Source organism: Struthio camelus, chromosome 4 (assembly GCF_040807025.1).
Source record: "Struthio camelus isolate bStrCam1 chromosome 4, bStrCam1.hap1, whole genome shotgun sequence".
NCBI lineage: Eukaryota > Metazoa > Chordata > Aves > Struthioniformes > Struthionidae > Struthio > Struthio camelus.
Genome location: NC_090945.1, coordinates 44,527,113 through 44,550,568, shown reverse-complemented (window position 1 = coordinate 44,550,568; position 23,456 = coordinate 44,527,113). Strand labels below are relative to the sequence as shown.

General features: G+C 38.0%; 2 protein-coding genes across 3 annotated transcripts in view; one reads left to right on the top strand and one right to left on the bottom strand.

The window, feature by feature from the left end:
- DDX60 (DExD/H-box helicase 60) overlaps positions 1 to 8,898 on the top strand; it is a 46,661-nt gene extending 37,763 nt beyond the window's left edge. For both annotated transcript variants that reach the window (XM_068942437.1, XM_009677185.2), the window contains 7 exons: positions 427 to 568; positions 1,278 to 1,399; positions 2,587 to 2,734; positions 3,825 to 3,967; positions 4,996 to 5,147; positions 7,140 to 7,202; positions 7,292 to 8,898. In XM_068942437.1, coding sequence (XP_068798538.1) covers positions 427 to 568; positions 1,278 to 1,399; positions 2,587 to 2,734; positions 3,825 to 3,967; positions 4,996 to 5,147; positions 7,140 to 7,202; positions 7,292 to 7,391 — 870 coding nt within the window. In that variant the 3' untranslated portion in view covers positions 7,392 to 8,898. The remainder of the gene's footprint in view (positions 1 to 426; positions 569 to 1,277; positions 1,400 to 2,586; positions 2,735 to 3,824; positions 3,968 to 4,995; positions 5,148 to 7,139; positions 7,203 to 7,291) is intronic.
- Positions 8,899 to 9,212: 314 nt separating this feature from the next.
- On the bottom strand, positions 9,213 to 21,850 carry LOC104145636 (serine-rich adhesin for platelets). Its single transcript, XM_068942438.1, has 8 exons — positions 21,048 to 21,850; positions 19,242 to 19,328; positions 18,797 to 19,030; positions 16,827 to 16,849; positions 15,695 to 15,840; positions 14,686 to 14,786; positions 14,487 to 14,588; positions 9,213 to 13,342 (listed from the first exon to the last, which is right to left on the bottom strand). Exons 1-8 carry the CDS (start codon positions 21,591 to 21,593, stop codon positions 11,567 to 11,569), a joined length of 3,015 nt encoding a protein of 1,004 aa, XP_068798539.1. The 5' UTR covers positions 21,594 to 21,850; the 3' UTR covers positions 9,213 to 11,566.
- Between the last annotated feature and the right edge of the window lie 1,606 nt (positions 21,851 to 23,456).

Genomic DNA, 23,456 nt, shown 5'->3' with positions numbered 1-23,456 from the left:
CATCCAAACGTACTTCAGCAACATATTTGACAGCTCGTTATTTGCTGTGCTTTTTATCCCATCAAACACCTAGATTATTTTCTTTTTAATGAAAGTTGCATCAAATCTTACTTGGTGGCTTTGTGCACTTTTCCTTTGGAAGATGGTCTAAATTGGCACTAAAACTATGAAGATTTATGCGTTTTGCACAGGGAGATGAGATGACAATCTCTATGGAAATACTCGAATAGTTGGTGACTTTTTCCTCAGAAAATTTTTGCCTTTCAGTGGAAATTGAAGTTCTCAGTTGCAGAGGTACCTATACGTTAGGTTGAAAGACTGTTCTTCTGAATACCGTTTTATGTTTTTTGTCAAATACAGGCTCTTAAAAGACTTTGAATCTTTCACAGCTAAGCTATTTTTTTTGTTTGTTTTTAAATAACACAGGGCTACTTGGATCAGGAAGGTAACCCCATAGGCTTTGCTGGACTTGTGACACACTTACACTATCATGAACCTTCGAATTTTGTCCTAGTGAGTTTTCTTGTGAAAGGCTTATTCCACAAGTTGTGCCAGCCAATTGAAGAAGGTAAGATAATATTCTATGCACTTCAGTTGCAGTCCATGGCAGACCACTGTAGTCCAAAATGTTCTGAAATTTCTGGGTGTCTTGTTGCTGTTGCTGCCTTTTTCTTGCCTAGTCTTCATCCCTGTATCCTTGGTCTCTGCCTCTCCCCATTCTGCACGTGCTTATATTTCCGTCTTGAGAAAGCCAATGTACACATATAGCAATGCTAATATCATGAACCTAAATTTATTGTTTGTGAAATATTTTGATGAACTGAAAAAAAAAAAGCCATCAAAAATCCATTTGCTCTGGAAAAATTAATAATTCTGACTCCAGAGCAATATTTGAGTAGTGTGTAGTAAATAAGATGGACGACCAGTCTCTGAATATAAAAAAATTAACAGAAAAGTACTAACCGCTTATTACATGACTAAGGTTCATTTTATGCGCTGAGACAAGAAGAGTTACAATATGTGATCGTGTAAGAAGACAGCATCAATTTGTATGTATTGTTAGTTGTTTGGACTAACACTCCCAGAGTGTTTTGCTTAATTATCTAACTGGAGGATTTTTCTATGTAATGAGTTGATCTTTATCCAGCATTGTTTTGTGTAACCTCTCCTGACAATAGCGGCTGGCAGGGAAAGTCCTGAATGTCGTTTTAAGCAAACAAAATAAATTTTTTTTTACATTTTCTTATTTAATCTAAGTACTTTTTGTTTTGATATAGGCTCAACTGATTTTTCAGAAGATGTCATGGAAAAGCTGGTGCTCATTCTAGCAAACCTGTTTGGGAGAAAGTATCTTCCAGCTGGCACAGAGAAATTTAAAAACAAATTTTACCAGTCAAAGGTAGAGAGAGCATTTGGTGTTTACTGTAACTTAATAATATTGTGTACCACCTCAGTGAATTTCTGGTTTCATTTTGTCAGTTTGACTAGTGTCACGATGGATGTACAGCAGTTAGAATAATGAAAAAGGTACCTACTAGATTAAGATAAAGTGGCCATGATTTAACTACAACAGCAGTTGAGTCTCAGGTTAAATGAAAAGTGTCAGATTAGTCAAGTATATTTTAGAGATGACAAATTATTATATACTTACTGTCACAATATTTCAAAATTTTAAAGTATAGACTACACAGGTTTTCTTCATGCAATAAAAAAAACTTAAATATCTCTTCCCCAATTAGAAGCTCGATTTCTTTTCCTCACTGTACTAGAATGTCGTCTCAGTGTGAAGAGCTGTAGCATTTTGTGACACATACCAATGACCTGTAAAGACTCGAGCATGCACTGTAGCACATGAAACTATGGGCTTAGGGCTAACTTTTTCAAAAGATGGGACAGTATGTACATTAGTTATGCACTAAGGAAGTAACTCACCGCGGGTGGAGGCAGAAAATGAAACATTTATAATGGGCTACCTTTGTCTCTTTTATACAAACCCTTAAAATTTTGGAGGGGACAGCTACGGCTGGAGGAACAAAGGAAACTCTTTCCACCTAAAGATACTTATTCCACTAGTTTCCAGCAAGCAGTCCAGGAGGAAAAAAGTTACGCATTTCTGAAAAGTAGTTAGTCAAATAAGAGGGATTACTGGACTGCTGTGGCTAATGACAGCAAAGCACCAGAGCCAGACATGTTGCTAGGGAACCTGTTGCGCACTGAGATATGCAAAAACAGATTTGAGACACCCAGCCCTCCAAAAGTCTCCTTTTTGCCAGCTGAAACACTTTTATTTAAAAAAGGTGTTTGCAGAATACTTTATGAGTAAAAATCTAGGAATATTTTATACTCATCCTTTGTTCTCCATGCCTTTTCTACATGGAATTGATGTTCATCTTTAAGTTCCATTAATTCTAGGTGATGGTCAGGAAGTCTGGCAAGGTGGGCAGAGTTTGGAGCTGTTCTCTTTCCTTCTTTCTACTAACAGTATATATGAGCTAACGTTTTATGTATGCAGCAATGTAGGACTGACACTCTTGGAGAAATAATTTACGTGAATTAGGTAATAAACCATTACGCATGTTCTTTCAGGTCTTTCTAGAAGATCTACCAGAAGACTTTGCAGATGCTGTATATGAGTACAACAGCAAAATAGAGAAAAATTTTGCTCATTTTCTTCTAACAACTGCCAAATTGGCTGATATGGAACAAGAATACAGACTTCCACTGTCAAAGACAGGTAGGCAGTGAAAAATTCATGCCTATTCATCGTTTGTGAAGTTGATTATATCGAGAAAGCTATTTTGTAAGGAAAAAATGGTGAATTCAGACATGGTAATAAGGAGATAAAATTTATAGTTCCCTTTTATTTTACGGTGCGCATGATAGATTATATTGTGTATGGTAGGAGTTTACAGGGCAAGGATCATTTTAGTTGCTCTTCTTTTATCATTTTGGAGAGGGAATAAAAACGAAATTAAAGGGATTTTTTTTTTTTTTAAATGGAAAATATTTATAGTAAGTGTAATTTTAAAAAATATAGCCTTTTTTTTCTAATAATGAATGCATTTACAGCTTCTGAAACGGCTGTGATAGTTGAGTTGCTGACGTTCTAGAAAAAAAATTCACTTTAATGAAGACAAATTAAAGTACAAATTTTTAGAAATAACCAGATAGATAGTTCTTCTACAGACAATGACTGAGGTTATAGGCAGACGACAGACCAATTGAAATGCCGTTCTAACGTAAAAACAGGAAAGTCATACGCGGTTGCATAAAGCAGAGTGGTTGTATGTGGCAGACTTCACGTACTTAAGCCCTAACAAGGCTTCATTTAGAATACTGGTGTGTGCATGTGCAGCTCCACACTTCAAGAAAAACGTTGACCGAAACTCCAGAAGATAGTAGTAAAAGTGCTATTAAAACCTATGAATACAGGCTAAAAAAACTATTTCTTTAACCTAGGATGGAATAAAAGATGAAGGTAAAAGAAGTCTTCAGACAGTAAAATTTGCTTTGTTTTTGGAGTAACTTTTTATATTGTTAGCTCTTCTGGCTATGGATGAGGGAAAGAGAAGGAGGTTTAAATTACCGGGGAAGAGATTTAGACGTCATTATCCTCACCACTAGAAAGTTCTTTCTTACATACTGCAGTCAATTGCTTAGATATTCTTAAGAACACGCTTAGAAAGAATGATTTAAGTTTGGAAGTTTAGCTCCATTTTCTATCATTATCTAACCAAACTGAAAACGGCTCACTTTTAAAATTCATTGGTGAAGAGGTGCTTGTGTCTGTATAGCTTATGCTGTACTTAAAACTTCCTCTCTAGATTTTACATTTAAAGCCTGGTGTGGCTCTGAACTAGCATCTTATTTGATGGACAGCACCAAAAACATATCTGCCATCTCACCTTTTGCATGTTTATCTGGAATGATTGATCAGGATTTATTTCATACAACGAACATTAATCAAGTAAGTAAGCAAGCTATTTGGTGGGGAGGTGAGGAAGGGATTAATTTTATTGCCTTTTAATAAAAATTATTTCTGTTACAGTCGTCTTGTCTCTAGCTGACATGAATGCGGTATGTGCAACTGTCACTCTTCAGGAGAAAACTGCACTTGAAAAATCTCTAAAAAAAAATTCAGCACTGAGTAGCACTAAATTATCACCATGAAAGAAACACAGAATAGGTGGATGTAGGAAAGAACAGACTATAAATAGTTAGCTTTCTTGAAAAAGGGCCTCTGTTCTTGGCTTTTGGGTCCTGTTCACTCTGAGATAGGTAAATGAGTTAAGAGGTTACTACAAAATTTCAGCTTCAAACCATATCCCCAGTTGGTTTTTCTCCACTTCAGGAACTGGTTTTCATTCGTCAGGCAGTAGTCCTAATAATGATCCTAGTAGACTGAGCACGCTATCCCATTATTACTTCAGTAATTTTGTTCCCTACCAGGAAGGGTGGGATTATGTGATTTTGGTGATTATGTTAGATAGCATATGTATTAAATTAACAAAACAACAGTATTTTTGCTGATGCATTTTACTGTGATCTTCTACCTAGGCTTTGTACCATTAGGGAGTTATCACAAAACTCAATTCTGTAGTAGGAAAAGGGAATTCCTGAAACTTGGGTTTTGAAATTTACCTCATCCTTTAATTGTTCCATGCTTGTGGCTAATACTTACATTTAAAACATTCAAGAGTTGGTTTGAATACATAGTCTCTGCGCGTGGAAAAAAATCTTCATCGGTCTTAAACTTCTTAAGAAAGCTAGTGGCCTAATTAACCTTTAAATTATTCAGGAAATATCTTAGAGCTAGACTACATTCTATGTCTGCTATTTTCTATGTCAAGAATCCTACATGGACTTTCGTAAATTTTTGGAGCAGCAGAGGATCAAAGATAGGGAACTTGTCAGCCATGGGTCTGAAGTAGTAGATTTGACACAACAGAAGTATCAGCAAAAACAGAGTAGTTAGTTACTTTGTATTTTTTTCAGGCTGTCTTACGTTCTCTTGGTATTAATGTCACAAATTGCCCTCTGCTTTACCTGGAGAAGTATGATGATCAAGGAAGGAAGAAGCTACTCAATGCTTATGCACTTGACTTTTACAAGCATGGCTCCTTGATTGCATTGACAACTGATAACTGGTATGTACAACCTTCTTTAATACAGTTAAACAGGAACATTATGTTCAATACAGTGCATAGCTCATCTATCTAGGAGTTTTATTTTTAAACTGCTCTCCCTCCAAAATTCTCAAGGATGGTGTCTCCGTTAAATATGGTTAGATTAGTTGAACGTTTAAAAAAGAACAAAACATACTATATTCGTTTTTAAGTCCAGTGACTATAGCTGAAAAGCATTGGCTGCTTATTCAAACAAGACTGTAAATGTGACATTGTGATTTTGATGACACTAGTTATTTTGACCAACTTGTTGCATGATCTCAAATGACTTCTTATTGTTTCCTGCATCAAAAGCACAAACTGTCTTCTTGTACAGGAAGACTGTGATCTTAGAAATCTGACTTTCTTTGTAGCAAAGCAAAGCTTTGAAAAAAGAAAAAACAAACCAAGAACCCCACACTAAAAACTCTTGGTGCCCCAGGCTGGTCAATCACCACCACATCTCATCATACTTTTATTTTAGGCCTATATTACATGTGAGTTTCCTCTCCTGTTTCCTCCTGCATCACTTTTACTGACTTTTCCCAACTTGTAGTTTTCAATCTTTTTTTTTTTCCATCCACTCTCTCCTGCCTGTTGCTTTTAACACTGATTATTATTTCTTTCACAATATATTTTTAAATCTGTTTTTGTCTTCATTATTTTACCAAGCTTTCAACATCTGTTACATGCTACAGTCTTCTCTATTACTACATTGAACGTCCTCATTTCAGAGACTTTCCTGATCTTTTTCATTGTGAAAAACCTTAATTAAATAAAAAAATTCAAAGAGCCTGTCAAACTCTTGCACTTGATGCCGCTCCAAACAAATTTTTTTGTTGACGCTCTTTACCTTTGTAATTGGGCCATTTATAAACTTCATCATTCTTCCAGTTTTTTTCTTCTGAAAAACTAGATTTGAGAGTTTTTTTTTTTTTTTGGGGGGGGGGGGGGGGACACACCTAACATTTACAACCCTATTATCCTCCTCGATCTTTTAAAGACTGCCGAAAGTGTTTTTATGTTTATCGTCATCACTTTCCCCTTGGACTGCCCTCACTAGGTTTCCCTAATCTTTACATTAAATCTATTTCATTTTCTGTACAAATCTTCCAGCTTGCCCTTTTTAATCAAGCCAGTCAGGTACCTGTTTTATCCCCAACCTCACCTCAGTGAAGTCTCAGTGAAGTCCAACCACAAGGTCCCTCCCTCAACTACACTGTCAAGTATCTTTGTTTTGCCTTCACGCTCATAGCCAATCCAGTCAACCTTCATGTTTGGATAAGAAAAACACCAATTCACACTACTGTCTGAAGGAGGGGGCAGCATCACACCTGCTTTTTTTTGCAAATCTTCAAAGGAAGATCTGATAAGAACCACTGGAATACACTTTCCAGGGAACATTTTTAGTTAACACAGTCTGACACACATTATCAAGGAACAAAGTATACTGATGGTAATTATTTTCAGTACAATATTGGCTGTGAACTTATTAAAAATTTGTAATATTCTTAATTACTGAAACACAACTTCATGAGTTTCAGTTTCTAGTAATAAGGGGAATCCTCTTTGCAGGATATAGAAGCTTAGTCATCTATAGGTAGGTAACATGGTTGACACTATTTCCTACTGAATTTAGCCAGCAGAGTAATCTAAATTATAGTCTTCCGGTCTAGACTGGGATGCTTCAGTTATTCAAGCAGTTGACGCTTTGCTCCCAAAACAATGTTAATAAGTTAAATTGCTTTGACGTTTTCCAAATATGATTTGAGTCTTTCGGAAATATGCATCTCTGGAGCACTATTAACTAGACTTTAAGCTTGCAGTTATTCTATAGTAATCCTAATGAACTAGTATAACAATGTGTGATGCCACTGTATACCCTCTTTATGCTCACCTGACTTAAGTGGCAGGGGTTATTAAAGGTGAAACAGTATGGTATACTGCACATTCATTTGGATTTGCTTTTTTTAGGTTAAATGAAGGAGATGCTTACTACCACCTCAAGGATTTTTTACTCCTCATTAAGTCTATAAGGTATGAAAAACGTGTACTTTTTAATACTGAAAGTATATTATGCATCTTTAAAACCACTTAAAATGCTTTTTTTTTTTTTAAATAAACAGAACATCACTGAGTGAACTGTGTGACAATCCAAATGACAATGTTCTATTGGCATTTCAAAAACTGGCTGAAAACTACGAAAAGAAACTGGATGCAGTCTGAACCTTATGGCTAGTCTGGATATCAGGAGAGTGATTACCTGTAGAAACAGAAGTATACAATACTCCTTCCAGGCAGATCAGCTGCCTTTCAAATGAAGAAGTGACTAGGTCTGAGTTCTCAAATGTATTTCATAATAAACCATAATACCCGACACTAGTAAATACAAGGTTTGTCTTAGAAAATTTTAACCTTTATATGTTGAAATTTTAATGTTTTATTGTCAAATAATCATTTTTAGTATAATGCAGAACGAGGTAATTGCATGTATTTTTCAATCTCAAATGCTTTTTTCAAGCAGTGATATATATGTTAAGGTAGCTTTCAGAAATATACCAAACAAACCTCACAGTTCTGAGGAGCTGCTCCTATCAGTTGTCATCAGGATAACACTGAAACCGCTCAGCTCATTGTGTTCAGCAGTTACTTTGGCAGTTGTAATCAAATTAATTTTCTAGTGGTTCTCCAAGGTTTGTATGGTGTTATAAAGCAGATTTTGTACTATCATAAGCCTTTATGAAAGCTCTTAGACCACAAAAATTTTAAGTATAAAAAATGATTATCAGTATAATAAAAGTTTGATGAGTGTTTCAGCCATGTGTCGAATTGTCTTTTTACCTACTGTACCTTTAAGGGTTAGAAGGGAAGCATACAGGGGGATCTTGCAGTACTGGTCAACAGGTTCACTGTAATACAAAAACTATTCAGTTGAGTAAAGTGTTTCCTGTATCCTTAACTTCACAAAAACAAGTTTCCACACCACTGTTTTCATACATCTGTGAAAATTCTTTGGTTTAACCATACATTTTAATCTACCTGTAGCCTAGCATACACACAGACACCCCGACAGATAACCTTGGAAAACTTAAGCTTTGATAGCAGCCCTTACTGCAACACACGATTTTATAGTGATGACCAAGAAAATGACAGAAATCATTTTCTACTGCTAATAGGCAAAATGTGCATTAGGGACAATTCACAACCTTGTTTCTTCACATATTCTGTGGCGTTCACAACTGACCACCGATTTGGACTTGAGGTTTCTTTAGACAGCGTTTAGTCAGGTGGTGTTCCTGAGCTACCGTTAAGTGACTAAACTCTTTTTTCCTTCCACAGTTTAAGCTGTGAGAAACATAATTACAGCAGAAATAGGGCATAATGACAAGACGATAATGCTTTAACTCGTCTTGGAAAAGAAAATTTACTTGAGTTATTCTTTACTGCCTGGCAGTCATAGCACATGTAGCCAGATCTTGCACAACAGTCCCTCAACTGGAGGTGAAGTGACCTAATTTAGACCCTTCCATGCTCAGTGTAAATGGAATAATCTCTTTTTAGCTACATCACACACGCACACACATTCATTCACCTAGGAATAAGGTCAGAAATTTAACTCAGTTATTTCACCGGTTAATTAAAGCGTTTTTTTCAGTTTTCCAAATATAAAATTTTTTTTAAGAGTTTGGCCCTGTCCTTTTCCAGTAATAAAATATACTCAAAAAACCATTTTTAGATTTAATGTTCCATTTTCTTTTTCACTGCCAAGTCATCCCGTAATTACGCTGATCTGTCATCTCATTACTTAAAATACCTTAGACTTGTTTTATGCTTATATGCATTAAGATTTATCCTCCAAACCATGAACTTCACCTCCCAAATCAAGATTGGATCTGTGCTCAGAATACAATAGGTACTTCAAGTTTTGCTACCAAGTTACTAATTCTTTGTCATAGGAAAAGATCTTGGGTGAAGAACAAACTAGTTAGGTGTACCACAATACTGATTTTGTTTATGCTGAAAAATGTAATGTTTCTTCAACACTGGTAAGATCAATATTTAACTTTTAATAATGTATACAGAAAAGCACTCCATCACTTCTACTAAGAAGTCATAGTTTTAACAAATGAAATAACATTAATAGAATTTTCAATTTCTTGGTATCTCAGCAGACTGTAATTTTACTGTGATGTATTGCAATTTAAGTGCCCTGCTTACCGTTTATCTTTCCACTGTAAAAGCTTCACCTTGAGCTATGATCTCTGTCACCTAAGTATACACAGATTACAATTTGCCACACTTGAAAAGCAGTCCCAGGTCTATATTGAACACACGCACAAACAATTTCTGCTGTAAAAAATAACATATTATCTTGTTTATTTGTCTTATGATTTTATAGCACGGTCTTTTCACTAAAGGGCAAAATATCTACTTTAAAGTTTATCAAACTCTCAGAAAACATCAGAAGTGGACCCAGCAAAGACAGGAGATGTGAAATGTAAGTAGTTTTGAGAAACTCATTAGGGTTTCCAAATAAACTATTCTGCATGGATGTTTTTTCCTGCTGTGGAAGCAAACACAATACCCAATATTCTGATCTTTTTGTCATTGCAGCAGAAAACATCTTCTGTACTACAAAGTTCTGCAGCAATTTTTTGGGGGCCTCATCTTGTCTTTCTAAAACTGTTCTGTTTCTCCCATTTTCATTACAGTGAGATCAACCTCCTTCCATGGAGGTCTCTGCCTTTAGCACTGCACTCAGCCTCTGTCTTCTGGTAACTTGGTACCTTTTTAAGACTTCTCTCCTACACAACCAAAAAGACGCGATGTTAATATTTGGAGTAAAACAATTCTTAGGACAAAACTGAAATACAGTAAGACTAAAGAAAGAATGTTTGCTGTCTTCCTTACTATAACAACAAGACACAAAAGGAAGATTAGTGAGTTTTGTAAGTTCCAGAAACTGGTTTTTCTAGCACATTTAATGAAGGAATGCACTGCCACAGAGAAACTGAGTGCAAGAATTTAGCACAAACCCAATTAGATCAATGTTCCCTAAACTAGGGATAGTATTTCTAAAGTATTCCATCAGAGTAAGTATAGGTGTAAGCCTTGCAGAGATTTAAATTTAAGTGGTATTTCTCTTATTGAGTTAAAAAAAGGATTCCAAATGACTTTTAAAAGTGTGAGAAGTACCTAGCTACCAGTGAAAAATTCTGAAGGGGTATTAGATTTCATGCTTCAGGATTCATGGTCTAATACTTACCAGGTTGACATATTTGCCTAATGTAGGATTTGTTTATTTAAAATCTGGAACTAGCTCTTACTGGAGACTGAGCGCCACATAAGATGGAGCTTTAGTCTGAAATAGGACTACCATGCACATATTCTAATAGCTAAGGAACAATTCTCTTTCAGAATGCAACAAAACAGTTCACAAATCAGAAAGAATGACATTTTTATCCTCACATATTTCACAAACTAAAAAAATTTGATGAGTTTTGCATCCTTAACACTCAAGGTCAGAAGTACTGTTTTGCTCTTTTCCTATCATTACACATAACTTTTTATGGAGATCTGGCTATGTTAACGTCCATATTCTCCTAATGCTTTCATCAAATAAGTTAATATCTGTCCACTAATACCCCAATTGCTGCCAAAAGGACACTGAAAATTCACCGTTTAACAGTTACTTTTCATAAAGGTAGCATTTTGTAAGCTGAGCCAATATCTGTCCCTCATATATAACAGGAACTATATAATAGTGCTTCAGTTTCAAATGCTTAAAAGACATTATTGAAATAGGTAATATCAGAAATTGGACCTTCAGTATACATGAAGTACAGCACAGAAACAGAACATAGCCAAAGGGAGATGAAACAAAACAATTTTCAGTAGATAGTGTCCTTCAGTGTCCTTCTTCAAGCTATTTTGTCCTGGGTCTTCTCATCCCCTGCTTCCCAGGTAGATGTTACTGTCAACGCTCTCTCACTGACTTGACCCCTAGCACAGTGCTGTTGTGCTAGAACAGCAGGATACTGCTTTCTGGTGCAAAGGCTTCACTAATCCCACCTTCTGGGATACCTCAGTCCCCACAACACCCTTTCACATACCCTGATGGCACTTCTTGGAAGGTCTGCGTTCTTAAGTATGTGGTATGTCCTTACTAACACATGGTATTTTCAGTTGTTTCTTCAGTTTGGGTTTGTACCCTAACAATATTTTACTCTACTGAATTGTAGTTGTTGACAGTTATGTTTCTAGCACAAATATACCTCAACTGGCAAAAATCATGGAGAATAACAGCTGTAAAACGACACAGTATCCCCACTTTTTAATGTTATTTAGTGTTTATTTAATTCCAGATCATTTAATCATAGTTATCTTCCATTTCACTCTATTCATGTCTCTGGTTTTCCTCTAGCAGATATTTTGTCTTCTGCAACAGAAAAATATTCTGATGCACTGCTGTTATTACTAGAGACTGACGTTTGACTTAGTTCTTCAGCATCAGAATCAGTGTCACTTGGTATTCCTCTTGCCTCTTTTACAGTAAGCGTAGAGCCTCCTGAAAGTGTATCACTGCAGGTGTCAGGAACAGAACAGGCTTCATTCTGAAGCAGTACAGACTCAGGTTCATCTTCCTTCCTAGCACAGGAACAGTTGTTTTCAACAACAAGTCTACTTTCTTCATCTTTTACCTTTATTTCTTGTTTTGTTGATGTAGTAAGCTGAGTGAAAGAAGCAGTCTCTTCTTTAACAGGAACAGCAGCTGAACACAAAGACTGACTAAAAGAAGAATTACTATCAGCAACTGCTTTTTCATTTTCAACCTTCTTAGAAGAGTTCATGGGAAAGAAAGAATCTGCATGTTTTGGACGATTATGTTTAGAAACAAGCTCTGTACGTTCTGGAGACACCGATTTTTCTAGATTTAGGAGTGTTTTGTCATGAGATTCTGTTTTCTTTTTTTCAGGTTTTTTAGTACCGCTTCTAGAGAAAAGCACTGAGGAGGAAGTCAGTGAATCAGAGGTACTTTTGACAATACTTCCAAATGAAAACACTGGTGAAGGCAGCTGAAAACAGTTATGTGCAAAGGGAAAAACATAATTGCTGTGGTGGAGGGGGTTCTCAGAAACATCATTCACCCCAGCTGCAGTGCTGGTTTCTGAAGTACTATAAGCTAGAGTAGTGATTGATTCTGAGGTATTAGCAGGTTGTTCCAATGTGACAGATTGATTTAGCATACAATGTTCCACAGCTTTGTTGGGAGAAACTGCATTTTCTCCCATGTGACATGTTACATTCTGGTCAGATGGCTTCTCTGATTGGTTAAAACATGAGGATAATGGTAAAGCCTTAAATGAATTGCTGGCTCCAGATACTGCGAAGCAATCTCTTTCTGAATTGCCAAAGGCAAATGAAAAAACGTGTTTCTCACTTTCTGGGCTGGCTGAAGCATCAGAAACAGTAGTTTTAGTTACAGAATTCAGTTTTGTAAATTTGGTTTCATCCTGGTCATCTATTTTATCCTCAGGATCACGTTTCCCTAGGTAAAACGTAGGGAAAGTAGATTTACTGTCTTTCTTTGTAAAGGAAACTGTAGCTGCATCTTTAATAAGTCTTGGTAATGAGTTGCTACATGTACTGAAAACAAAAGGTGAAGCAGGAAGTCTCTCTGCAGAAACATCTGAAAATGCTGAACCTGAAGCAGGAACAGGTACTGATGCTGATGGTTTTAAGCCAGATGAAGTGCTGGAATTTGCATCCATTTCATTAGAAATTGTAACTGCTGACGACTGCGGTATTTCCTCTTTAATGACTAAGCTGTTAAAGTTCTCTGATAAGGCCAGTGTGCTTGTTTCCTGGGACCTTTTTTCATGAAAAAATTTAAAGTTACCATTTGTTTCAGAAGAATTCAAGTCGGGGGTCGGAAAGATGTGATTGCTAGTACTGAAAAAGCTTATCTCAAAGCCATCTGCTCTTTGCAAGCTTCCCTTTTTTCCTCTGTCTGCATTATTTGCTTTGGTAGGTGAAGATACAAAAGGAACTCCTGAAGACTTATCCTTCAAAGTCTCAGTGGTTACACATTTATACTTTTTACTTGCAGGTAGAGTTTGTGTCTTGAACTCATCAGATAGCTTCCGATGTTCCATGTAATATTTGTAACGAAGCTCCTACAATTACAGGAGAGAATCCTGTTAAGTGAAATGGAGCATTTGTGGATTCAGAAACTGTAAAATAGTTATGTACGATGCCAAGATCAAAAAAGTTGTTTGCATGTTCTATAGCATTTATGACAACTTTTGTTCTGTTGCTGCTAGAAATCAACAAAAAACCCACATTTAAGAAAAAAGATCTTTAGAAACAATTCAACAAGATACGCATGGGACCCTAATGACAAAATAGATATTGAAATAGCAAACCAGAGGAAAAAAAAAAAGTACATAAAATGACTGCCAGTGCCAGGAATGTTTAGAAATACTAACTTAGAGTCATATCAAGTGACAAATTCTCAAGCTCTGTCATGAATAATAACCATCTGAAAACACAGTATTTGATTAGATGCAATCAAGTATTAAATCATATTCTCAGTGGGACTAAGAGTCAAGTGTCTTCTACAAAATAATGAATAATAATTGCATATTTAGAGTGCCTAAGGAACTTCATAGTGGGTTCACCTGCCGTTGCTATTCCCAGTACCCACATTAAGCAATTCACTGCCAGCCACACTCCACTAACTGCAACAAGATTCATCCTTGCACAGAACAATACTCCATACTGAGCCACCCACATGGGACTGTTAAGTGTGGTTGGGGGGGGGGGGGGGGGGGGAGGAAGTTTCCTAACTAGATCACTGGAGATACAACTAAAGAGAGACTGGTTTCAGCTTCATGTCAAAGTTTCAGGAATTTAGGCAGACTTAGAAGAGTGAATTCTATTATATTAAAAAAAAAAAAAAAACCCACACACAACCACCACCACCAAAAAAAAAAAATCAAAAAAAACAAACCACAAACCAGAACACATGCAAATTACTTTCTCTTCAAATAAGGAAGACAGAATCCTATTTGGATTAGAAAACTACAGATGTGTCTGAAAAAGCCACATTAAGATATATCTATTTTAAGTCACTAGGTACCATCAAATTCTAACTTTCTGAAGAAAAAAATTAATCCTGGCAGCTAATGATATTTGCATTTTAGAACTGGACGGGTACCTGTCTCCACACAAAAGTGGAGAAACAAAAGTATTAAAACATTTAAAAAGTTGTATTGTAACAATAACTTAGCCATACTTACAACAGATGTTCAGTCATACCTCATGACTCATATTTTGAAACGCTGACATTTCTGATATTGACATTAAGCGAGTACATATCTGACCACCATCCGTCAGTACTTCCTCTTGTCCTGCTACTGGCTGAGAAGTGTGTTGCATCAGACATTAGAGCCCATTTTGATATAAAAGACAAAACAAAATACTATACAGTGCTGTAACTTCATAGTGAATAACTTACATGAAATGTGCCGTGTGTATTTTTCTGGTCCTTCCATTGTTTTACGTTATTTTTAAGTAACATATTGTTAATTGAGTTCTCACTTCCTCGAGAAGGTACATCTGTTAGAAGGAAAAGGAATACTGACTGGAGAGCATCCAAGTACGAAAAATAACACAAACGTTTTTAGACAAAAAAATTGCAACAAAAATATTCTGTTTTTATAAATCAACCAAGCACTATTTTAATATGAAGTTTACACTGACTAAAAAAAACTCAGCAGGTATCTTCAAAATATACTGGATACCAGATAATGAAATATAAAGTGCAGGTCCAGAAAGGCATTATAGGCATTATGAGCCCCATATTCTATACTTAATACTGGACATACATTAAAAAGCTATACCCTCCCCCCCCCACCGCAAAAGACAGAAAACCTTTGCTGCAGTGTTTGAAGAGCCACATGTGACTAAAATAATTTTATTCCTGTATTTGCATCCTTAATGGTTCCTGTGCATCTAAATATAGGTTCCAATTTAGAACAAACTTGCATTGCCCTAAGCAACTAAGACCGTGGCACTTACCTAAACTCCTGCGATGCAAAGCAAGATGCTTGCTTAAGAGCTTTTCTAACCCCCAAGAGGCCTGCCTGCAGCACCCACCTTTTTCTCCCACAGGTTAAAGCATTTATTTAATTAGAGCATATACAACTTTGGTATGACACTACAACTAACATCCATCTGGCTCAGTGTTACATTTCTGACAATGGTCATACAGGTTTTATAGGAAAATTATATTGAAACTTCCCCCAGCTTCCAAAAACACAGCACAGGGACTTTCTGGAGAGAACACGCTCACAAAATTTGTTTAAAAGCTTTGATGAACTTATCTTCTCTTAATTTGTTCAGATGCTTTCTGAACTCATGCATACTTCTGCCATTCAGAATGTTTATTAGCAACAAATTCTACAAACTGCGGGTTCTTAAAGTGCTTTCCTGAATCTGTCACATATTAAATCCTCCTTGCCTACCTTTAACTACGCCTACATTAACTGGTATTAACTTCAAGGCCAAGATTTCATTAACCACAGGTTTGATATCCATTTTCTTTTGGGTATACTCTGGTGGTTTCTCATAGCTGGATGCTATATTCATCAGGTCAAGCTGAGTTTTCATTCTGGAAAAGGAAAAAACACCACCACCACAGACACTTAAAACACCCCTTTCTATTAAGGCTCAGATACCACCAACAAAATTACATTGCTTAACACAAAAAGTATTGAAAAAAGTCAGTAAAAGGGGAAAAAAAATCTGAAGTAGTAAACCTTCAATAAAAACATTGAGGGTTTCCTAAATTTCTTTTTTAAAACTTTATTACTTGAAGATTCATTTGAATTAGGTTTCATGGAAAATGAAAACTGCAAAAAGAAGCATCTGTAATTCAGGCAAAAGATTAAAATACTGTCATTAATGGGCTGTATCAGAATCAAAATTATACTCTTTCAGAGGACACTGCTGATGTTAGTCTGAACCACAAAATATTTCAAAGAACTCCATTTTCAATATTCTTAAAAATCGTGCTTCACTGGCCTTTAAAAAATTAGTCATGTAAGTGATAAGAAATCTAAAGATTTCTTAATCTTTAGATTAAGAATCTTTAGAAGGAAATATATCTGACATTCAAGGTAGGTGCTCTGCAAACAGTTATGACTGAGGATACTGCAGAATCTTCATATATGCTCTCACATTTAAAGAGCCATGCTGCAAAAGCTTCTGCTGTTAACTCTCCATATTTTCACTGAACAAAAAGTACATGCTCCAGTGCTCCTCGTTCCAGTTCACATAAGGTATCTAAAAGTGTCTGATAATCCTATATTTATGAATTCTCAGACTCAGTTTTTGTCAGGGAGCTGATTCAAAGTTTGATATACAATAGGCTGATTATCTGATCCCAGATAAAACATCACAAGTTATTGACACACACTTCCTAAAATTTGGAGTATGCAGCATCCAAAAATCCAAAAGCATTAACAATGACTTAGTTACTAAACATTATTTTCTTTCAGTGGATATCTGTAACCACATGTAAAATAACTATTCTTTTAATCTTAAAAACATACCAAAAAAAGCAATAAAGTACAGAAAAAAAATATATATATATACCTTGTATTCAAGCCACAGGCCACCTATAAATAAAACAAGAATTCATAAGATATGAATGGGTTTTCCATCAACTTGCAAAAGGAAACTACTGCTTTATTAAACTACTTCCAAGGTTAAACTCCCTGCCTTGATTTCACAAAACTATAGGAGATAAATACATGTATACCCACATATATATGTTAAAATGTTTATGTACACACACATATGTAGATACATGCACATGCATATATGTGTATGTATATATGCACACACACAATGTTAAAATAATAATAAAACAGCCACATAGAAGAAAAGGCAAGTCTGGGAGAGAATGACCTATCCCATACTATTTTGTGTTAAAGACAGAAATAGATTTCTTGAGAGCCAGAGGAAAGCATTCAGAGTACGAGTCATGAACTATACAGTTGTCTTACGCGTTTTAAATATTTAGATATTTGTAGATACTCAAACGCAGGACTATTTTGTATTCGTTGGTGAGGGAAACGTCTGCTAATGCTCTCAAGATATTATTATACTGAGATTTAAAAAAGTCATCTTTTAGTTTTAAATCAGCCAAATTACAGCAGTATGAAATGCATTTTGCTATAGTCCTTCAAGTGCCAGCTTACTAGAGAACAGGCACCAAGAACATAAAACAAAACAAAAACAAACCTAAGTAGATGACAGACCAGCTCCTTCCTTATAAGATCCTGATGATCTCACTACAATGACTCTTAAATAATACACCTCACTGAAATCAGTTGCGTACTGATAATGTGGAAAAAGTTGGTAAGCTTGAGGCATACCAAATCACTGGAGTCAGAACATTTCTTCTATAAGCGGGAGTCGCTTTCACCTGAAAGTGATGTTTTCCCTAAGACAAGCTGAGTTACCAGAAACTTGGTCAAGTTCTAAGTACTTTTAACTTTTCATTTAATCTGAGGACAGTAAAACACAACAGCAGAAAATAGTGATGTGCTACAATTTCTTAGCAGAGGTATGTATACATGAGCACTAAAGTTAAAGGAAGCACAGAATTCTATTATTTAAATTCTTAGCCCCCTGTCTGAAGTCTACACCAAGTTCCATATAACAGCAGCTACAGTGCTGGACACAAATCTAGCTGGTTTAGAGTCAGATGAAAGGTCTGTCCTAGCTGCAGTAACAGTGATGACTGAGCTCCTGTCTTTAATTCCTCTAGTATTTATCTCAAAATTAGTTAAATGATGTTTATATCTCCAGTTCCCTTGAAGGCTATGAGAGGAGCTTTCAGGGTATTATACAGAGGCATATACACTACATGATATAGTGGTTGTCAGAGGTACTTAAGCTAGGTTTGAATAAGCTAATATATCTCCACTGCACACCTCAATGCAAAGATTACAGTGTGTTTTTGAATCAGTGTAATTCAACTTAACTCAGTTATCCTGGTATGGTACTCCACTATGCAGTACAGAAAGTTATCTATTCTGGCTCCAGTCTTCCCTCTCAAAAGTTTTAGTATCTCACAAATTTAATGATGCAATTAAAGTGCTCAAAACACAGAATATTTGAAAATAAACATGAACAAGCATACAAATGCAAGACAATGTACTAGGAATGTACTAGGCAGCATTAGGAAATAACCCCTTTACCCAGCACCAAGCCAGCTTACTTTCAGAGCTGGTAGCGTAATATAGCAAACGTTACGGCAATAGCTATACAATCAATTTCATCACTTTAAGTGTAAAGAAAGTAAAAAGCATTTACTAAATTCCATTTAACATCACTGATTAAGTGCAAGGAATGCTTTTTAAACTTTGCTAGAATAAAAAGCATGTTATAAAAATGTATGAAGTGTCAAATAATTTAACGACCTAAAAATTTGCACTAAAATATAAGTTTGTCCTGATCTAGTCATTACTGTAATCATAGTCTATAATGTGCCAGGCTCTGCGTGACATTTTGAGGATTATACAAATGATGTCAGGTAGCAATAGAACAGCTATCACCTCCAGGAAACACTGAGGATCACATTCCTGAACAAGCTTTTCACAATCCTTCAGAAAATTCTCAATGGTTTTCTTGTGAGTTTCCTTCATTTTCTTCCAAATCTGAAATTCTTTCTCTTTTTTACTTCTTTGGTTTTCAACATCTTCTAGCAATTGTTTTTTCTTCATTTCCAGAGTTTTGAATATTTCTCCAAATTCCAGTGCAATTACCTCTGCCTCATTGGTCAGCATTATCTAGAAGCAAAGGCACATAAATGCAGATAAAGTTGTGGTAGCAAAGTCTACTTCAGAATCATATCCCTAACTAAACTCAGAACATGTCTAAACCACAGGGTACCCGCATGCTCCATGTTGTGATTAACCTACAATGAGTAAAGAACCAAGTTGTTGCTCTCAAGCTACGTATTTAAAACAAACAAACAAACAACCAGCATCTGTAACTCACGTCAGTATCATTTGGATGACTTGAGATTTCATTCATCAGCTTCTCATTTATTATTCTCAATTTTTTCAGACTACTGAAGAAGGTTAACTGTAAAGACAGCAATTGAAAAGCTTGTTACAGCTTTATCCACTCCATAAAAATAAATACATTTCTGTGGTTATCTAGGAATTATCTTGGGATGCTCTGTACAACATATAAACAAAAGCAGTGAAAAAAAAGCATGACTTCATGCTTTCTTGGAACAGTAAGCAAACTTGCATTTGCTATTTCTCTCTTTTAATTAATGTTTTTAGGCTCACCTACAAAACAACATCGTGCTACAATTACAGTACAGGTACAACAAAAGTCTGTTTTCCCTCCTTTTTTTTTTTTATTCTCTTCCCTCAGACACATCTATCAAAACATAACACTGCTATATTATTCCAGCTGGACCGGCAAGCCTGTGATAGTCTCTTTTTTCAAAGTATTATGGCTCACACTGATAAAACAGAAAGCTGTCCACTGCCAAGTTATTTTCTTTGTTTTTTAAATGTAGCCTACTACAAAAAACGTTATCTATCCCCTGGTTGTTTCAGTGACAGGCAACTGGTGAGGGAGGAGTAGGGACAGAGAGAAATCAGGGCAAGAATAACTTTTGGCTTTAAAAATAGCCAATGTCGTACTTCAACTTTTAGTGTCCAAATCATCCATTGTGAAAGACGATGACTCCATGAAAACATCTGCCTTATAAAACTGTTAGAAATGTTACAAACACACGAGGTCAGCCACCACCTACAGCTAATGGAAAGTCTACCCACTACCACCCTTTCACCTTTAGTTAGTAGTATGTGATAAATCCTACGTTGCCTTCAGCATTTTGCTTGTGCATATGTAGGTAATTAGTTCATTACCAATATATGAAACAAAGCCTGAAAAAACAAGCATTAACCTTTTTCCTCTACTAAGAGCATAAACTACGTTCTTCTTCCCCAGTTCTGGCCCTGATTAGTAAAGAATTACATTTAGGGCAGAATATTAAAGCAGTGTCTCCAAATTAATTCTTAACATCACTGGCTTACTTTCTTAGCTGCAATTAGCCACTATACCTATCCTGTCTAGCATTGTTTCAATACTGTTTATTAGAACCGTTTTGTGACATGCTATCCAGAACCTTGTTTAAGCAGAGCGTAAAAAAGCTTACTTTACCAGAACGTTAGCTGTTTTGACAAAAATCTCTTCTACCACCACTACAAGAAAACCCAAACCTAAAAACCCTATAAGGCCTGCCAGCTGCTGAAAGATATTTTTGTTATACATTTATTAAACTGTTAATTATCTAAATGATCTATGTAGAAATAGGTAATTATCATTCGAATTACCTAAATCGACTCAGAGAAGCTATAAACAAAATATCTGTGTGTTTTGGGATAATAAAATATCTTCCTGGACTTGGAAAAACCAGACCAGACCACGGAGTTAAATGCATCTGTGTGCTACTACAGCAAAAGTACAAGTCTTTATATACAAAAAAAAAGTTAACTCTCAAGGTGCTTTGCTAAGTTCTGTTCAGATCGGATGGTACTGTAACGTTGCCTGGCCTCCTGTATGCGAACCCTAACGGCAGTACGGGAAGGTACACTCCGGTGGTCAACACAGGAGTGCCGGCAGGTGCAAAGCAGTGCACTCCCTCGCTGCCCTTCGCCTACCCACGACATTGCGTTCTCCTCTGCATTTCTCAACAAAATCAACCTAGGACGGGTGGGACCCCCCGGGACAGCTCGCCCTTCCAGCCGAAACCCCGGCACTGAGAGGAAGCGCCGCGCTTACTTTTTCCTCCTGGTATACAGTGTCTATGAGGTTGACGGAGTGGAAGATGCCTTGGTGCTCCTCAGACACGCACTGCCCGCAGCCCGCCTGGCGGCACATCCGGCAGTAGAGCTGCACTAGCCGACTCGGATGCTTCTGGCAGGTTCCTCCGAGGGCCAGCGGGGAGAGCAGGCCAGGACCCGGTCCCTGCTCTGCCTCCGCCGCCTTGGCGGCCCCCGCCGTGCCGGATCGGTAGAGCTTCACCACCTCCGCCAAGGTGGTGTTGACGGGCAGCGCGGCGGCGCCGCCACGGGGCAGCGGGCAGAGCTTCCTGCACAGCGGGCACGACACGCGAGTGCCGGCCGCGGCGCCGCCAGCGCCCTGCCCCGGGCCTCCCCGGGAAAGGCGGGCCTGGCCCTGGCCCCGCTGCTGCTGCAGGCGGGCGGCTTCGGCCGAGGCCAGGCACTCCAGCACGCAGTCCCGGCAGAAGTTGTGCGAGCACAACGGCAGCGTGACCGGCTCCTCGAAGAGGGACAGGCACACGGCGCACGTCAGGCTCGCCTCCATCTGCGACAGGCAGCTGGGCGGCCGAGGCCGCGGCTCCTCCTCCCCTCGGCCCGGCACGCAGGCGGCCCGGGCGGGCGCCCCCGGCTCGCCACGCGGCCCCGCTCCCTCCAGCTCAGTGCCAGGCGGCTGCGGGCCCCGCTGAGGGGCCGACAGCCCCGCCACTAACGGGCCAGGGCGAAGGGGAGAACTCCGTCACCAACGGCTCCGCCTGCTTCGAACTTCAACTGCCGCTTCCAACCGCGAACTTCGCAGGAAGTGGAACCCGGCAGCAGGAGGAGGAGCGAGCAGGAGGAGTCTTAGCGGTGATTTGGGGAAGGCGCGAGACTGACACTGCTCTCTTCCAGTCAGGGCACAGGGGGCGGGCGGTAGCGTCACGGAGCGGGCGGGGGGCCGTGACTAGTGGCGGCAGCGCTGCGGGGGCGGCGGGAGCGGCACGCGCTAGGACCCGGCTCCTCCCAAGGGGCGCGTGAGCTGCGGCGCCTTGACACCCGGCCGGCGGCGGCGGTTGTGGGCGTTAAACGCGCGGCCCGCAGGGGCAGGGTGGGGGCCGAGGTAGCTGGTTTTGGGGAGCCCCGTCCGCGGGAGACGCCCTGTGAGTCAGGAGTTTCTGGGCTGGCTTCTGTCGAGAGAACGTTTTTTTATTGCTCTACGCAAATACGCAGCGTTAAGATGAAGCAACTCCACGGTGGTGTGATGCGGCTGTGGTTTAGCTACACGTAACTGCGGTTACAAATCGTGATACAACTACAGTAAGCTTCGGGTTTTGTTAACGATAACAAAGCTGGGGAGTGCTTGTCTCCTTCGTACTTCAGTTCTGTGCTTTAACCCCTAGATCGTTCCTTCCAAAGTTCTGGCTCAATACTTGTGTTTTCTAGCTGAAATATTTTCAAATTTGTCAAACTCAACAGAGACCCTCAACCAAAATTCCAAATTTATTGTAAATCAATAGTTTTGAAACATAGTCAAAATCAGTGTTTGTAAAAGCTGGTGCACTGAAAACAGGTAACTGCCACAGACCCATGGGAAGGAAGGATGCACGCTGCAAAAACGCAACCATGTTATTTGTAGGTTTTAGTAATAGTACTCTACTTGGTCACGCTGAGCTCTAGTTACAGGAAGTCACCGTGCTTGTTTTAAAAAGTCAAATAGCTATGTCAATTTGGAAACTTTGCAGCTACAAGAGAAAAAAAGGGTAGTTATTTTAATGTAAAATTACTACATTTTCCCTTACTTGTGAATTTAACTGCACAAGAAACTGACAGGAGATACAAACACGCCAGAAAACTTCACCGATAGGCTGCACTTAACAGACTTACAGTTACAGCATGATATTTTCTTTCGGGAGCAGGACTGGATCGGGTTCTGCCACCTCTACTCATGCTGACTGGTAGAAAGCTACACTTAATTAAAGTATGAATTGTCACATTTGCTGTCAAAATAAATTTGCTAGTATTCTGTGAAGTATTATGTTTTGAACCTTATATAGGGGTAAAGTATTATCTATCATTAGTTAGAGCTCAACTCATGAATTGTAATAACGGGCACCCTAGCAATACCTGGGCGCTCTGTACGTCAGTATTCAATTAATGCTTTAATTGTCGAAGATGCAAATAGTATTTTAATCTTTTAGAATGCTGAATTAATTTCTCAAAGCCACATAATGTTTTATCTTCCAGTGATTTTCAGTGCATGACACTAAATGAAGAATGATTTGTGATACCTGATTCTGATTTTTCCTTTAGTTTCAAACACAAAAAAGTAAATGCATTAGGTATGTGTGCTAAATGGAAGAGAATACAAAATCACTCGTAGGTGAGTGACTGTTAATAGACAGGGGCAGATGCTTATGATAGCAACTAAAAT

Coding starts and splice junctions, on each gene's coding strand:
- LOC104145636 (XM_068942438.1), bottom strand. CDS start 21,593: ATGGAGGCGAGCCTGACGTGCGCCGTGTGCCTGTCCCTCTTCGAGGAG. Junction 19,031..19,241: donor GTCATCCAAATGATACTGAC/GTGAGTTACAGA, acceptor CTTTGCTTCTAG/ATAATGCTGACCAATGAGGC. Junction 16,850..18,796: donor ATCCTCAGTGTTTCCTGGAG/GTGATAGCTGTT, acceptor TTTTATTTATAG/GTGGCCTGTGGCTTGAATAC.